We start from the raw sequence: 18467 nt of genomic DNA, 5'->3' as shown, positions 1-18467 counted from the left end.
CAGCCGCCGTTTTCTTTGTGAGTATTTATTACACGGCGTGCTGCGGGGAAAAGTCTGTTCTAACGTTTGAGTCTAAGGTTTATTTTTTAGCACCTGGCGGCTCTTTTTTTACTTCTCATCCGTAAATAATCTGCTCTTTCACGTGATTCAGTTTATTCTGAAAAGTCTCAACAGGATCTTGAGCTTTATTGTGAAAGGTAAGCGGACACGCGATGGTGTTACCGTCGTTGTGGTTAAAACAGGCGCTCGTAGTGTGGTTATATTAAATATAAGAGAAAGAGAGAACTTTAAGAAATTAATATAGCCACTACAGGGACCATCAAAACGATGAAAAAATATTGCCTTAGTTTATTTTGCGACACCACGAAACAAACGATAGCGTAAAATGAAACGATAGACCGATATATATCGTTATGTCGAACAGGCCTATCTGTCTGTACGTAATGTATGTAACGTGTGTAACGGTTCATACTTTGGTGGTCCTAATCATCTGTGTGTGAAAAGAGAGAGAGAGAGATCGTTAAGAAAATGTGTGTGAGAAACTGTGAGGTGTATAACAATGCATAGAAAGAATGTGACAAGAAAGAGAGACGATTCATGACCAACAAAAAAAAAAAAAAAAAGAAACAGAAAGAGGCTGGATTCTAAAGAAAGAGCTGCTTGGTTTTCAGAGAGGAGAGATAAATATATAGAGATAGCATATCAGTTTTCAGCATCATTCCTCCTCCTTCCCTTTTCTTAGTCTTTAAATACATTCTTAGTCTTCTTAAGTGATTCTCTAACTTTGGTCACTTCTAACAAGTTGTTGTCTTGGCACCAACTGCATGCTTTAAAATGTCACAGCACCCCTTCAATACTCTTCCTGACACATAAAAGAGCAGCCAGCGTTATCTGTTTGGTGATTTAACTGACCTGCAGGAATAAGATGAATAGTTTGTGTTGAATAGACGTTCTGGCATTACTGAAAGGGAATGGTGCCTGCATGCCTGGGGGGGTGATGACATGTCATTTTGCTTTTTATTTTAAATGCAGTGCTGTCTGTGTAATGTAGTGTGTATGAAATGTTAACTGTGCCTCTGAGACTGTCCTGTAAATAACATTATTGCCATTAATGGGTGCGAGTGTGTGTATGAATCGCTTCCAGCATGCCTGTGGGAGAGCTTAAAGATGATTTCTTTGCTCTTTTAAATAGAATAACCAAGAATTTTGTGAGTAGATATTGTAGGTTTGCTCAGTATTTGCAAGACTTGTTGTTTTGTCCCACACTTCCACAACATGCAGCCAAGTGTGATTAATCTAAATTTCAGTAGTGTAATAATATACTTAACACATAATTCCACTGTGATCTTTGCCCAAAAGCACACTATATCTCACATTACATTAAGTCAAGTCTTACACACCATTTCAGAAAAGTGCCATTCTGAAATAACGTGTCTTATAATGTGACAGCTGTCTCATTCAGTGGCATGCCTGGCTGAAAATTGAAAATGTCACAGTGCCGGTTTAAAACTATTTGCCTTACATGGCTGCAAGTATGACATAGATTGCTTTGCCATGAACTTACTCCTAACTTGTGATATCCTTTCATTTTCATATTTGATTATGTTCAATTGGCAGAGCAGATGAGATGCTGTTTGTTTAACTCCCACCATAGCATAAGCTGTGGAAAAACGCTCACTAGGAAGCCCTTTGAATAGCCAGGGAGCATCTGTTTCAGTAATTTCTATTGACCTAAATAAGTTCACAAAGGCTAAATGTCCAGCTTGAGTCATTGTGGTGGGAGTGAAGACTGTTTGCCCAATTACAGCTGTCTGTTGCAAAAAGTTAAAGGGCAAAAGGCAGAAGTGAGAGAACAGACTTTTTTTTCTTCAATATTCTGCTATGAAGGAAAGTAGCTACTGGTGTCACTGAAAGCACCTTCCCTTTCAAATGTCTTTTACCTCTGACACAGACTGATCCTCTTTTCTGCCTCTTCCATCTTTAGTCTCCTGTATTTTGTGTTGATATTCAAACGAGGTTTCAATGTTCAGGGTCAGTGTAGAAATGAAGTGACCACGCAGAAAATTTAGTATAAACAGTAATCTGCAGAAATCTTGAGCCACCCATCAATTCTTTACTTTTTGCTACCAAATGGAGAATACGGATAGAGATTTATTAAAGTGCATGCAAAATTGCGCCAACATAAGGAAACACAAAAGAAGTTTCTGTGCAACTTCAGTGAGCATGAATGTCAATATTTGGTTATGACCACCTTTATTCCTCAACACAGCCTGAACTCTCTTGAGCAAGCGTACTTTTAATGAATCTAGGTAGTTTTCAGGAATAGTCCTCCAAGGTTCTTGAAGGACATTTAAATCTCTTCTTTGGATGTTGGCCAGATTTAGTTCTGTTCTCTGTCAAGATGATCCCACATTGCTTCAATAATATTGACATCAACTGCTGCTTTCCTCTACCTGCTTTATCACATGGTAGAGGAAAGTTTAACTGTACTTTTTTGAGTTCAGAATCCACTTGTTTTGACAGCATCAACTGACTGAAATTGACAAATGATGTGTTTTTGCACTAGGCTGCTAGTAACAAAGTGCTTAAAGGTGCAATTTAAAAACTGCCTCCTTGCTACTTTATATTGTCTGTTATGTGTAGACACAAAGCTGTCCCCTGAGTTAGAGGCTTATTTTATTTTTTGAATGATTCATATGTCAGTGGTAAGTGGCTTAACAAACAAAAAAACATTCCCTTAAAAATGTTTAGCTATGAGGACAGGATTGAACATGAGTGAAAAAAACAGTGTCTCTAGATCTTCAGAGAAAATGTACATACAGCAGATGTCAAGTTCAGTGTGCATCTGCCTGTATGTTGTAGCCAAGTGATAGAATGGAGCCCTGTCCAAGGTGCAGCGAACACAAGTGTGTTTATGCACCTTTGGAACAATTAAATTTTCTCTTTTAATTTATTTTAGCCTTGCAGTTTGGACACATCATTGTTTCTAAAGAATAATCTTTAAATGAGACTGGCACATGTTGTACCAAAGCTTTTCAAGGACACATATTCATTTATTTAGACACCGAAAGACAGAGATGTATATAGTTATAGTTGAGATGGATTGTAAGAAAAGTGCTAAATAGTATAACAAAGTCTGATATTTAGCAATCTTTCAAAAGTCTATCAAAGCAAGATGCAATTTCAACTTTTCCTGTAGTGCCAGATTAACTTAAAAAAGAGCTCATACATTGATTTCCAGTGTAAATAAAATGATTAGATAAAAATCCCTACAAAAGACTGTGGTGGCTACTATTTCTTAGTTGCAATATTCAGTTGGAGAATTAAAAACATCAACTCTAAAACACACATAATCAATCAAACAACAATTTGGCCAGAATTAAATTCAGCTCAAGATGACTTATTTTGCCAATGAAAGCATTTAATGCAGCTTTTGGCTTGAGAGGTGTATTTATAAAGCTATTTCAAGCTGTTCTCCCAACTAAGCACTTCTGGAGGCAAAAACTGGGCAATGTCTTTAGTTAAAAGAAAACAAACCCCAAACCACAATGGCCTGCTCTGTCAGTATGTGCTGTATGTTGACAACGTTTTTTCACTCTTTTCCATGTTTAGAGAATGTGAAACTATGTGTGAGGTGAGTCACGAGAGAACAGCATTCGCCCCTGATTGTATTACTCACGCTACAGGGTAATTCCTGTAAGAGATCAAATAAAATAAAAGAAGATACTAACCATCACAACTGGGAAGAGCGTGACTCCACTGATGATTCTGCTCGCAAACAATTGGCTCCTGATCGCTAAGTGTGTATCCCGGGTCACATGTAAATGACACACGAGAGCCAATGGAAAAGCTGCTGCCATGGCGACGACCATTCACTGGGATACCAGGATCAAGACACGAGTCTGACTCCATTTTCACACCTGAAAATCACATCACACAACCGCCGCAGTGTCAAAAGGTTGAGTGTATTTGCGTCTGTAAGCAATTTCGAGTGTGTCTACCAGGCATTTCAGTCTATCAGTCATTTAGACTTACTTTCATATCTGATGCTGAAGCCTGTGGCAGAGCGGCTGTTGTCTGTAGTGAACAACAGGAACAGGAAGTTTGATGTGGAAATCAGGAAATGAGGCGCTTGGGTACCATGGTATTCGCCGATCAGGAGAGAGGATGCTGAGGGGCCATCCCTGATCTCCAGTGTGTCATAGTTGACTTCTGTCTGGAACCTAGAGAAACAAAAAAAACCAAAAAAAACACGCACATGAAATTCACAACTGCAAGTTATACATGTTAATAAATTCCAACGCTGAAAAAAGAGAAACTCGCCAATATTGTTCATTTTGCACAATTTATCCACTGTAGGCAAAAACAAAACAAAACACTGAGCTATAACAAAGTACTACCATATAAGAAACTTGACTGATATGTAAGCAATCAATCAGTCACACCTATTGCTGACTGTCTGAGTGGTGTCCCAGAAATGATGTGGGCTTCATAGATAATTGGCAAACCTTCTGGAGGAAACCTGGTCTTGTTAGGAGAGACGGCATCCATCCCACTTTGGATGGAGCAGCTCTCATTTCTAGAAATATGGACAAATTTATTAAACCCCCCAAAATATGACTATCCAGAGTTGGGACCAGGAAGCAGAGTTGCAGTCTTACATGCCTCTCTGCAGCTTCTCTCCTCCTGCTACCCCCCCAAAAACCCATCTCCATAGAGACTGTGTCAGCTTCCAAAAAGACAAAAAAAACAAACTAAAAACCAGCAACAAACAACTTAAATATAAACAATTACAAAGAAAGAACAATACAGTACTCTGGACCAAAGAGTAAAACAGTGAAATGTGGATTATTAAATATTAGGTCTCTCTCCTCCAAGTCTCTGTTAGTACATGACTTAATAATTGATCAACAAATTGATTTGCTCTGCCTTACAGAAACCTGGTTGCAGCAGGATGATTATGTTAGTTTAAATGAATCAACACCCCCGAGTCATTCTAACTACCAGAAATCTCGAAGCACAGGCCGAGGGGGCGGTGTGGCAGCAATTTTTCACACCAGCCTATTAATTAATGAAAGACCAAGACAGACTTTTAATTCATTTGAAAGCCTGATGCTTAACATTGTCCACCCCAGCTGTGAAACTCAGAAACCAGTCTTACTTGTTATCATCTATCGTCCACCTGGGCCTTACACAGAGTTCTCTCTGATTTCACAGACTTTTTATTGGATTTAGTTCTGAGCTCAGATAAAATAATTATTGTGGGTGATTTTAACATCCATGTAGATGCTAAAAATGACAGCCTCAACATGGCATTTAATCTGTTATTAGACTCAATTGGTTTTTCTCAAAATGTAAAAGAACCCACCCACCACTGTAATCACACTCTAGATCTTGTTTTAACATATGGCATAGAAACTGAACATTTAACAGTGTTTCCTGAAAACCCTCTCCTGTCTGATCATTTCCTGATAACATTTACATTTACAATAATTGATTACACAGCGGTGGAGAGTAGACTTTATCAAAGTAGATGTCTTTCTGAAAGTGCTGTAACTAAGTTTAAGAATATAATCCACCCACTGTTATCATCTTCAATGCCCTGTACCAACATAGAGCAGAGCAGCTATCTGAACACTACCCCAACAGAGGTCGATTATCTTGTTAATAATTTCACCTCCTCACTACGTACGACTCTGGATACTGTAGGTCCTGTGAAAACTAAGGTCTCAAATCAGAAGTACCTGACTCCGTAGTATAATTCTCAAACACGTAGCCTAAAGCAGATGACTCGTAATCTGGAGAGGAAATGGCGTGTCACAAATTTAGAGGATCATCATTTAGCCTGGAGAAATAGTTTGCTGCTTTATAAGAAAGCCCTCCGCAAAGCCAGAACATCTTACTATTCATCACTGATTGAAGAAAATAAGAACAACCCCAGGTTTCTCTTCAGCACTGTAGCCAGGCTGACAAAAAGTCAGAGCTCTTTTGAGCCAACCATCCCTTTAACGTTAACTAGTAATGACTCCATGAACTTCTTCACAAATAAAATTTTTATCATTAGAGAAAAAATTACCAATAATCATCCCACAGATGTAATATTATTTACAGCTACTCTTAGTACCATTGATGTTAAGTTAGACTATTTTTCTCCAATTGATCTTTCTGAGTTAACTTCAATAATTACTTCCTCCAAACCATCAACGTGTCTTTTAGACCCCATTCCTACAAAACTGCTCAAAGAAGTCCTGCCATTAATTAATTCTTCGATCTTAAATATGATCAACCTATCTCTAATGATCGGCTATGTACCACAGGCCTTCAAGCTGGCTGTAGTTAAACCTTTACTCAAAAAGCCATCTCTAGACCCAGCAGTCTTAGCTAATTATAGGCCAATCTCCAACCTTCCTTTCATATCAAAAATCCTTGAAAGAGTAGTTGTCAAACTGCTAACAGATCATCTGCAGAGGAATGGCTTATTTGAAGAGTTTCAGTCAGGTTTCAGAGTTCATCACAGCACAGAAACAGCTTTAGTGAAGGTTACAAATGATCTTCTTATGGCCTCTGACAGTGGACTCATCTCTGTGCTTGTCCTGCTAGACCTCAGTGCAGCGTTCGATACTGTTGACCATAATATCCTATTAGAGCGATTAGAACATGCTGTAGGTATTACAGGTACTGCACTGCAGTGGTTTGTATCATATCTATCTAATAGACTCCAATTTGTGCATGTAAATGGAGAGTCCTCTTCACACACTGAGGTTAATTATGGAGTTCCACAGGGTTCAGTGCTAGGACCAATTCTGTTTACATTATATATGCTTCCCTTAGGCAGCATCATTAGAAGACATAGCATACATTTTCACTGCTATGCAGATGACACCCAGCTCTATCTACCCATGAAGCCAGATAACACACACCAATTAGTTAAACTGCAGGAATGTCTTAAAGACATAAAGACCTGGATGGCCGCTAACTTTCTGCTTCTTAATTCAGATAAAACTGAGGTTATTGTACTCGGCCCTGAAAAGCTTAGAAATATGGTATCTAACCAGATTCTTACTCAGGATGGCATTACCTTGGCCTTCAGTAACGCTGTGAGGAACCTTGGAGTCATTTTTGACCAGGACATATCCTTCAATGCACACACAGCAAATTCAAAAGTGTTAAATGTTTTGGTGTTAATGGTCTTCTTGCAAAAGTAGAGTTAATTTTACTCTAAGCAGAGTCACATTCTTTTAATGTAACTCTGAGGTGTAAAATGATAGTAGTTAAAATCGAGTGTTAAAAATGAGTGTTTCTCTGTCAAATCTGGAGGTGTTACAATGGAAACATTAACTCTTGACCTCTTAACTCTGAACTCCTACAGGGGCTATGACACCAACAGAGTAAATTCACAGACTCCGCCCCCAGCACGGCTCCAATCGAAGCTGAAGTGAAGCCGTTTCAGAACATTTTGCTCTACATATTTGAGTTGTTTGCCATGCTTGGTAAGTCATTTTTTCAAAGATTGTTTCAATTATTATTATTATGAGCTTTTACTTCTGTGGCTCTTTGGAGTTGAGACAAAGCTGTGTGAAAGGCATTAGCCATGTTGCTCGGTGATAGCATAATATTCTGTTTTAGCTAGCTGAAAGGTATTGTTTGCGTGCAAATACCACAGCCTTGAAAAAAAAGCTTGCATGTGAATTTTCAGTCAAACTTTTGGTCAAATACACCTAAAACAATGTCTAGAATGTGAAATGTTGGTATAATGGTGCTACTTGAAGCCTGAAAACGATCGCCCATAAAAAAAATTAAAAAAAAACACGAGCAAACAGCAGTAGCTGACGTCCTGACTGGGTTCTACGTTAGCATTTAGATCCCTCCAGAGTTTTGTGCACACGGTTTAGGTAAAAATTAAAAAGGTTGAGGTTTTACATTTAGTTCAGTATTACCTGTTGCCTGTGTCTTTGTCTTTTGGGAAAATACTTTACACAAGTAATGGCTCAAAGAGGATTCCTTTTTTTTTTTTTTTTTTTACTGTGCTGCAATTGTTTACTGGATTATTTGTGCCATTAATTAGTGTCAACTAATTTTTATTCAATCTCCGCACAGGATATGCTTGTGAAGATGGAATATGGGGGAGAGCAGAAGTGCGTTGAAGTTCCACAAAGGGATGAATGAAGGACATGCATATTGTATTGAAGAAATAAGTGATGAGAATGCTGTTATTTGCATTTACCATGTCAGACCTTTTGATAAACAAAATTCTAATGAAAGTGAGAACATGTACACTGTTACGTCTTTCAGAAAATGTTTTGAAATTGTGGTGCACAGTTCAGAATAAATGTTTTTCAAAAACCATTGCATCTTTTTAGTAAATGTTTATTTCCAAAAGAAATTTCTAGAAGTTCAGAACAGTAAAATTCCCGCTTTTTAGAATGAATTAGAAGATAACTCTTACGTAGTTAAACTAAAATACTCTTTGAGAGTTAATATATAAACTCTTAACACCAAGTGTTAAATTATCAACTGCAGACAGATTTGGTGTTTAACACTAAATCAGAGTTAACGTACCAACTCTCCAAAAAGAGTTAAATTAACACTCTCTGGTGTGGATCCATATAGACACTTCAACAGTGTTGAAATCAAATCCGACAGTGTTAATTTGGACATGCTGGATTTGCTGTGCATATTAAACAAATATGTAAGACTGCGTTCTTCCATTTGCGCAACATCTCTAAAATTAGAAATATCCTGTCTCAGAGTGACGCTGAAAAACTAGTTCATGCATTTATAACTTCCAGGCTGGACTACTGTAATTCATTATTATCAGGATGTCCAAAAAACTCACTGAAAAGCCTTCAGCTAATCCAAAATGCTGCAGCAAGAGTCCTGACAGGGACTAGAAAGAGAGAGCATATTTCTCCTGTTTTGGCTTCCCTTCATTGGCTTCCTGTTAAATCCAGAATTGAATTCAAAATCCTGCTCCTCACATACAAGGTCTTAAATAATCAGGCCCCATCTTATCTTAAGGACCTTGTAGTACCATATCACCCTATTAGAGCACTTCGCTCTCGCTTTGCAGGCCTACTTGTTGTTCCTAGAGTATTTAAAAGTAGAATGGGAGGGAGAGCCTTCAGTTTTCAGGCCCCTCTTCTGTGGAACCAGCTTCCAGTTTGGATTCGGGAGACAGACACTATCTCTACTTTTAAGATTAGGCTTAAAACTTTCCTTTTTGCTAAAGCATATAGTTAGGGCTGGACCAGGTGACCCTGAATCCTCCCTTAGTTATGCTGCAATAGATGTAGGCTGCCGGGGGATTCCCTTGATGCATTGAGTTTTTCCTTTCCAGTCACCTTTCTCGCTCACTATGTTTTAACAGACCTCTCTGCGTTGAATCATATCTGTTATTAACCTCTGTCTCTCTTCCACAGCATGTCTTTATCCTGTCTTCCTTCTCTCACCCCAACCGGTCGCAGCAGATGGCCGCCCCTCCCTGAGCCTGGTTCTGCCGGAGGTTTCTTCCTGTTAAAAGGGAGTTTTTCCTTCCCACTGTCGCCAAAGTGCTTGGTCATAGGGGGTCATATGATTGTTGGGTTTTTCTCTGTATCTATGAAGCGCCTTGAGGCGACTTTTGTTGTGATTTGGCGCTATATAAATAAAATTGAATTGAATTGAATTGAATTATTCTATTAAATAGCTAAAACACTTAAACACTAATTAACCCATTTGCATTAAGTTGGAGCTACAGGGCCTAATCAGTCGATTTTTGGGTCTAAGCATCAAATAGTAGATGATCCAGAAAAAGGATGTTGTATGTCACCAACCTATCTAGTTGAACAGAAACCAAGATTTGGGAGCTACTGACACACTGCAACAACGCGGTATCTGAATAATTATATCTGACCAGCTAAATGAAAAATTAACTAGCCTCTGCTTCAGAAGAAGTATGCTGAATCGTCCACAAATGAAATGTCTCATAGGCGATGAAGATAACTCGGCGTGTACGTCACATTTCAAAAAGACAAATTTCTGCTATTGCAGTTTCAGGCTACACTGCATCTGTCTGTGGCTTGTTTCCAGAAGAAAAAAAATGTAAAAAGCCAACATTAATCATTTACTGCAGCAGTAACTCACCAGCCTCATCTATATCTGACTACCTTATATTGCATGTGAAAGACTGCCCAAGTAAAATATTAACTAAATAATGCACTCCCTAACCGTACCATATTATCTAACCATTAACAGTCAAATGTCAACAATTTTTGAGCAAACACATTTGACAAATCAGTCAACAGCATAGTTGAGTAATACACTTACTTGTCAAAGTGTATCTTTACAGCATGGTCTGCTTGTGCTTCAATCACCCACTGGCAGTTCAGAGAGTCTTTGTAAAAGGAGGGCCAACCAGGAGATAGCAAAACACCTGTAGGAGCTGTAAGATGCCCTCCACAGGGAGCTGGATGGAAACAAAGACCCCCACACACAACCACAGGAAATAAAATTAATCATTTTCTCCTTGTAAATGTCTGTAAATTGCTCCTATTTCATTAAGTTAGCAGATTAATTGTCTGCTCTGTTTATTTTATCATTCTAATCCACTCTGAATTTCTATATTTCATACATAAACATTTACCTTCAGAAATTACAGTGAGCCCATCATGTGCTACAGTAAGCAATTTTGAGTTAGTGATGTTTGAAAAAGCCCAAAATAATTATCACATTATAATTTATAGGAGGAATTAAATATATTTATGTGTCAAATGGTGCCAAAAAATAACTCTCCGTTTCCCTGCACAAGCTGCAGGCAGCAACACTGGCACATACCGTCACTACTTTATAGCTCAGTTCCAAAATTTCAATTATGACACATTAAAAAACAATAATTATCTCCCGTTGAGTTGTTTCTTTCAAATAAAATGAAATATCAGACATCGTATCATGTTCGGTTTTTATTCTTATTCATTTTGAGTCTGTCTAGAACCTGAATTAAACATAAAAAACTCCAGACCTGGAATTCATGGTTTCTTCATTATTCATTGCTACAACATATAATTTGCAGTGGCTTGTCTTTTCAAGTAGCTCATACCTTTGCCTATTTGATTGCTCTCATAAATCCAGACTTTCAGCAAGAAAAGAAAAAAAAACAACACAGAATGCATACTGAAGGAGCAGTTTTTTTGGATGGGATCTTCAAGAACAGGAGAGATGATATTCTCTCGTACTCCATAGTTAAAAAGATGACCCCCCCATGTTCAATTTGATTTTGTCCTAATAGTACATCTCTGTCTTTCGGTGTCTAAATAAATGAATATGTGTCCCTGAAAAGCTTTGGTACAACATGTGCCAGTCTCATTTAAAGATTATTCTTTAGAAAGAATGATGTGTCCAGACTGCAAGCCTAAAATCAATTAAAAGAGAAAATTTAATTGTTCCAAAGGTGCATAAACACACTTGAGCTGTATGGTAATCGCTAAAATAGTTGAATGTTTTGTGGAACATTATACTCCTATATACAGTAAACAGTTCTTATGTGTAGGTGTCTGCTTAGGTTTACCTTCACAGCGAGGTACAGCTGCAGACCAGACAACATTTCCATCCTGAATAATGCAGGTGACCTGATCGGACCCCTGGAAATACACGATTTAAAGAAAGGTTACATTTATACTAGGTTTTACCACACAACTATGGACACCGATTATGACAATCATTTCAAAATTGTGTTAAAAAGTGTGATAATGATACTTTCAAATGATTATTACCTGAGTCCGAATGAATCCTTGATCACAGCGAAACGCCACTGAGCTGCCAAGCTGAAACTGGTCACCGTACCTCTGACCATTTACTGGGACTCCTGGGTCATGACATTCATTCTGACCAAATGCTACAGAGAGAAAATAACCAGAGAAAAGTTAAAACTGGGGCTAAGACACATAAGATTGAATTACTGTATCAAACAAAGGCAAATTAATTTGAAAAGGAAAGAACAAAGATGTAATCTGAAAAAAAGAGAAAGCTGGCAGATTGCAACTACACTCTGGTTAAGTGGTTCAAAATATGTATGCATATTTATTCATTTGAGCAGTTTTTACCAGTTTTTTCAATTTATTTTAATACCGAAAAATTGGTTCTGCCAGAGGAAAAAAATGAAACCGCTGCTGTATCACTGTCAGTGAATGTGACATCTCCACTGATATGGAAATATGGGAATGGAATTATCTTTATGTGGACTCAACCTTGTCATGTTAAGCTTATATTATCCCCATTCCAGAGATTAACCTGATCCCACCCAGAGCACACACCCAGTGATTGGACATGTCTCAGGTTGATTAGCTGCTGATGGAGGGAAATGGGAGCAGTGAGAGAAAGGAGAGGACGTAGGGAAAAAAATGAGAGCCACAAGGGAAATGGCAGGTACACAAACAAAAATGCACACATACTGTATATTACATACAGTCTTGTAGCAGTATTCAAATATGTGTTCAAATATGCATGTAGAGAAAGTACTATATAGGCCAAAGGCAGACACAGATAAAGTAGCCCTTGTACTCCTTCAACAACCTGATATTATAGAAGAGGAAGAAAAGACTAGAAGATACGTATGAGAAAAAGCACGAAATGCCAGCATACAAAATATTCAAATGATATGTTTAAACCAATACAGTCATTGGTTTGAACCCAGTAGAAGATGAAAAAAAGGCCAACTAAGGCTGAAGAAGCTAAGAAGAAGCCATAGTGACAGGGAAAGGTAGAAACATATGGCATAAAAAAAAGGAAAAAATAAAAACTAAATGATATTTCGGCTATAACAGAGAAAAGATGAACTCAATAGTTGACCTCAGATAAGAATAACTATGCATCTTACAGTGAATGCATTTTGTAATTTAAAATTTTGAGTAAACCATTTGTTAGTAAGATGTAAACATTTTAAAGATTAGCTGTAGTTAGTGAGGAAATAAGAATTTTGACATTAAGGAGCAATATGCACTAAAGTTAGCAGGCTAACCAGCTAGACCAGGCTTGGCCAACTCCAGGCCTCGAGGGCCGGTGTCCTGCAGGTTGTAGATCTCACCCTGGGTCAACACACCTGAATCAAATGATTAGTTCGTTACCAGGCCTCTGGAGAACTTCACGACATGTTGAGGAGGTAATTTAGCCATTTAAATCAGCTGTGACGGCTCAAGGACACATCTAAAACCTGCAGGATACCGACCCTCGAGGCCTGGGTTTGGACACCACTGAGCTAGACCCAAGTAGTTCCACTTTCTACCTCAAGGGACAATAGTGAGTCCAGTCTCTTTTTGCCCAAAGTATGGTTTAGTTTAAAACAAATTGTTAAAGAAACAAAAAGTGAACATATATAAGGTCAAAATTGTTTTTTGGAAATGATCATCTTCCTCTGAAAGTGATTAAAAACAGAATTTGGATATATTCCATTTTAAATATATCATTAATAACCTTAGCTGTCATAGGCTAAAGCACATTTTTACGCATGATGTCCTCATAATATATAGGATCAATTTATTTGTAGGATAGATTCAAATCTGCGAACAGTTATTGGCTCCCAGTGCACCGCTTTCACCAAATAACTGCACAGTCTTGCATTCATTCTTGAGTTTCTAACACAATTCATATAAATATACCCACAGCATAACCTCTTGATATTCATATATGCATTAAAATGTTAATAGACCAAATTACTGAAACAGCACAATATGTTTGATATTTTTAAGTCCCAGTGTAGAATTTATGTCATCAGGTTTTCAAATTACATTTTCAAAAAGTTTCACCACTAAAAACTATATGAATGTATTTCAGCATTTTTCTTTTCTGCCAGGTAAAAAGTTTGAGAGGCATTTAATTTAATATGATTTTTATTTAACTACATATTAATTTTTCGTTTGAGGTGCATCAAACCTTTCATTTGTGTTAGGATTTGAAATAGTACACTTTGTTATTTATTATGCTCAGTTTTTTTTCACTAGGTTAAAAAACACACACACACACACACACACACACACACACACACACACACACACACACACACACACACACACACACACACACACTATTTTCATTTGTCAAATGCCACCTCTAAAGGAAGAGCCAAAGACAAGGTCATTTGGGAGGCAGTGTGTGAAATGGTGCAGAAGTGCATGGTAATCACACTGAATGAATCTGAATCACTCAGGCAGAACTAGTTCAGCTTAGAGTGGATAAATATACAGGATGGAGTAGCTGGGTTCAAACTCTGACAATGGGACAGGCTTAACTGGGTGAAAGTAAGATATGCATATGTAGCTTGCCATCACCAGTGTGTGAATGTGTGTGTGAATGGGTGGATGACTGGATGTGTAAAGCGCTTTGGAGTCCTTAGGGACTAGTAAAGCGCTGTACAAATACAGGCCATTTACCATATAGGATCAGTCAAGCAGAAGAAGTCAAACAGGACAGGTTAAGGTAACGTCAGGTGCAGTAATGCTGATGTCGGTATTATATTAATCATAACGAAGTGCCATTCTGAGGTGGTTAGCATATGAAAAGGTATTTTACTCTGAGCTATATTTAATATGGATCTTAACTAGTATATGAAGATACTAGCTATACAACAAGCTCCGGAAGCAAATCCTCAGAATTTAGTTGTAAATGTAGCTTATATGTTTTAAAGATGTGCATTGAGTTACATAGCAATACTCAGCTTGATAATCAGTAAATCATTTGTTTAAAAAAAGGGACACTCGCTAGGATCTACCCTAGAACATAATGTATAGCAGTATGTTGACAACTGATTTCTGCTTTTGTCTCTGATTACATGGTGGTAGAAGTGTTGCATCTCAGTTTTACTGTTGGAATGTCCGTATTGTTTAACAAATTTCTGCTATCAAAACTCCACTGAAGTGACCCTGGAAGTATTCTTAATAAAAATTTGTCAAAGTGTCAAAACAACATGCTGTCATTTGTCAGAAGAACTGCTGGTAAAAAAATGACAGTTACTTAAAAAAATTTAAACCAAATTCAAATACAACAATGAGGTAGTACGCTGGTAGAGATCTTAATGGATATTTGGTTGGTTGCAAAGAGGCTGCTACCCCAAATCCTCTTTGTGACTAGTAGACTATCATAGTCACTGCAGTATGCACAGAAGACACAGATCTTTCTGCTAATACTCAATAACTACTCACGGAGTAGCTGAAAAATGGGAAAAAATTGCAGCAGAGAGCCGAAATAGAGGACATCCACCAACACATTTCAAATGGTGCATCTTTACTTCAATGCAAATCCATTTCTGGTTTTCATCATGCTTTTCACAAGAGTTTCTGAGTTTTTGCAGACAAATCTGCATCTTCCATGCAAACTACAAGCAATCACAGTAATCTGCAGGCAACAAAGAAGGTTTTCAGTGCACAATTCATACCACTTTGCAACCGATTTCACCTAGTGTCAGTCTCCAGGGACCACTGTAGAAGCACAGATTTTTCCTAGTGCCAGTGGGCTACTGACTAGTCTCTTTGTTTGCAACCTCCAGTAACCGCTCACCAACTGGTTGAGATTGCACATTTTCCCCCAGTGACTTAGTAAGCTAAGGGTGTTTACTACGGCCTAAACAACAAATGGACTGAGCAATAAGTAGGTAGTTGATACTTACTGGTATAGCTGATATTGAAGCCCTTCCCAGTATTTGAATGATCAGACTGAAATTCCAGTCTCATGATGTGACCGTTTGAGGCGATCTGTGATGGAACATCTTTTCCTGAGAATGTCCCAAATGTTGTTGGCTCAGACAGACCTAAAATCAAGCACAATTTAAACATTATTTTAGAGAGACATTTAATATTGCTTATCTAATTTATCCTGTATAAAATCAGGCCAGACTTGGAAAGAGAAAGGCTCATCCCAAGGGAGCTCAAAGAGGTGAATTAGGTGTAATTAGGGTTAAGAGAAAACAAAACACTGAGATGATTTAGCAGTTCCTGACACACTTGCTAAATGCTTACTAATATGCATGATAAGCACATAATGCTTTATTTAAGCATTAGAAGTAGAAGTGCCAAAGTATGAAATGTATTCATGGTGTGACAAATTATTGACATTCAAATAACTGACAATCTAAATGAATGTAAATGATTAAGCTGGTCCTGGTAAAGCCTAACAACTGTTGTGAGTTTTAATGAGAACAACAAGAAAAGTCTGTTAAAATGTCAATGTTAACTATAGGCCGCTGAAGGATAACTTGCTTCTCTGCATGCTTAGAATTTAAAACAACAACAACAACATCAAAAAAAAAAAAATAGGAAGAAATCTCCAGTAAAAGTAGTCCATACTGAATGCACTGTATAGTAACAGTTACTACTAAATAGTACTAGATGTAAACATGCCTAGTACAGAGCGACAAGAAAGGCATTCATTCATGACCCTTTAACTTGTTAACTGAACAAAAATGGCATTATCCCGAGGACACCTATCTCGAAGATTATTTCCAATTTCCAATTTTGAACACTCATAGCATGAAAGCAACACCTGTGCACTATCGCATTGATCCAAATAACAAGCAAGAAACCTGAAGATCCGAGTATAAAAGGAAACCAGACACACATTAGTGTGTCATGCTTGCCAAAAGATGATACATAGAAGCTCTTTTGTACAGATGCTGCATTTGAGTGAATGCCCAAGAGACTAATATCAGGTGACTGTGGTGTCTGGGTCATTGATGGTATTGCACCTCAATGAGTATTGAACCATGCATTTCCGGACAATTCCATCACCATGGGAAGGAGCATTATCTTGTTCCAAGTACTCATCATCCCCTCAGGGTACATCATTGCAATGAATAGCATAACTTAGCTGGTATGTTTCAGTGTGCTCCAACACTGAGGTATCACTAGACAGTCATAAAAGGACGCACTCTATATGAGTTGAATAGTCTGAAACTTCCACCCCTTCGCCTGTACTGCTGTAATCATACATCACCTCAGGTCTGTCTAAGACATTTGTGTCACAGCATCAGACCATTTACTGCAAAAAGTAGTTATAAACTTTTGTTTGGAAGAAGATATTCTACTCTTCAGTGCGCTCCCCAGTGATCCAAGCAGCAACGACAGAATCAGGGGGGAGTGTCATAAAAACTGGACTACAGCACATAGAAAAGCAACTTTCCAGGTTGAGATCACTGGGATATGTACATATACTCTATAAAAAAGGATCCCAAAATGGTAATGAAAGAATATAACAAGTCACAGGAAACATCTGCAGTCTCTGGTGCATGGGTAAGAGAAATACACAGGTGGTAATTATTGTGGTCATGGACAGCTATAAATTTCCCTTGTTCATGTGGCTCAATGTCTTATGTTTTGAACCAGATATATAACCACAGTGGTACAAACAGGCTTTTAAAGAAAAGTATGGGAACGTATGGATCTACAAAGACAAAAATAAAGGGGCTTTATACAGAGATGGAAAAAGTACAGACATTCTGCACTTAATACTTTTTATACAGTATTCGGTACAAACACTACTGTTAAAAATACTCCAGTAAAAGTTGTACTGAGTACAAGTAAGTAAAAGAAAAAAAGTACAGGCTCTGAAATGTTTTCAAAGTAAGAAAGTAAAAGTAGCTCTTCAGAGGAAACAGGAAACAGGAAAATGTGTATAGTCAATGGTTCAAGTGGAATTCAGCAGGTGCAGATAATGCTCAGTGTGGACAAAAGAATCATAACTCACAATGATTTCTATTAAGAGCTCCAACAGATTTTCTTAGTGTACAGACTGTGGTCAGCTGACCTCCTGCTCTTTGTGGACATACACAACTGAATTCAACTAGATGTCAGCAGATGTTTCATGAGTTGTCTTGGCTGATTTCTATCCTCTACACTGACTGGCTGTCTTTTTTTTTCTAAATGGTATAAAATTGGTATGAAGGTGGATTTCAGTCAATGAATCTAAGCATCATCATCTAAAATCTACTCTGCTACACTTGATGTAACCCAACTCTGAGCATGAAACCACAGATACTGTGCACCAGTCACACACAGTTCTTTACTTTAAATCCATCACAGTACAGCCAACTAACCTGTTTATTCTGCAGTAACCTGTATTTTTTTTTGCAGCCTTTAAATTACACAGTTAGTCCACTCAGTTTGATTTACAGCATGTTTCACAATATGAAAAAAGCATGATGTCACATATTCAAAGACCACTGAGTAGTCCTTACCTATAAATCTGACCTCTCTTCTTCCTCTCCTCCCTTGTGTTTCTTATCTTTCTCTATCTCTGAGTGAAGTTAGCCCTCTATCTTTTCTCTCTCTGGGATATACAGCAGCTGGACCTTTAGCTAGCAACACACTGTACGACAAACCTCTCTGCAATTGACAAATTTCAAATGCAACGGCGACGGCTCAACAAACATCCGCAAACACACTGATCTTTGTTGAACTCACAATAATTTGAAATGACCTGCCCTTTAAAAAAAAGGGCTCCTCTTCAGC

General features: G+C 37.9%; 1 protein-coding gene across 1 annotated transcript in view; it reads right to left on the bottom strand.

The window, feature by feature from the left end:
• The window catches only part of LOC101487496 (CUB and sushi domain-containing protein 1), a 457578-nt gene that overhangs the window by 125112 nt on the left and 313999 nt on the right, over window positions 1–18467 (bottom strand). Inside the window, exons 15-20 of the mRNA XM_024803309.2 lie at window positions 15632–15772; window positions 11748–11869; window positions 11543–11615; window positions 10306–10444; window positions 4036–4223; window positions 3732–3920 (exon numbers count right to left, since the gene is read on the bottom strand). Of these exons, the coding sequence (XP_024659077.2) occupies window positions 3732–3920; window positions 4036–4223; window positions 10306–10444; window positions 11543–11615; window positions 11748–11869; window positions 15632–15772 (852 nt within the window). The remainder of the gene's footprint in view (window positions 1–3731; window positions 3921–4035; window positions 4224–10305; window positions 10445–11542; window positions 11616–11747; window positions 11870–15631; window positions 15773–18467) is intronic.

Source organism: Maylandia zebra, linkage group LG1, assembly GCF_041146795.1.
Source record: "Maylandia zebra isolate NMK-2024a linkage group LG1, Mzebra_GT3a, whole genome shotgun sequence".
Lineage (NCBI taxonomy): Eukaryota > Metazoa > Chordata > Actinopteri > Cichliformes > Cichlidae > Maylandia > Maylandia zebra.
The sequence above is the reverse complement of the archived record's forward strand: the minus strand, read 5'-3'. Positions and strand labels throughout refer to the sequence as shown.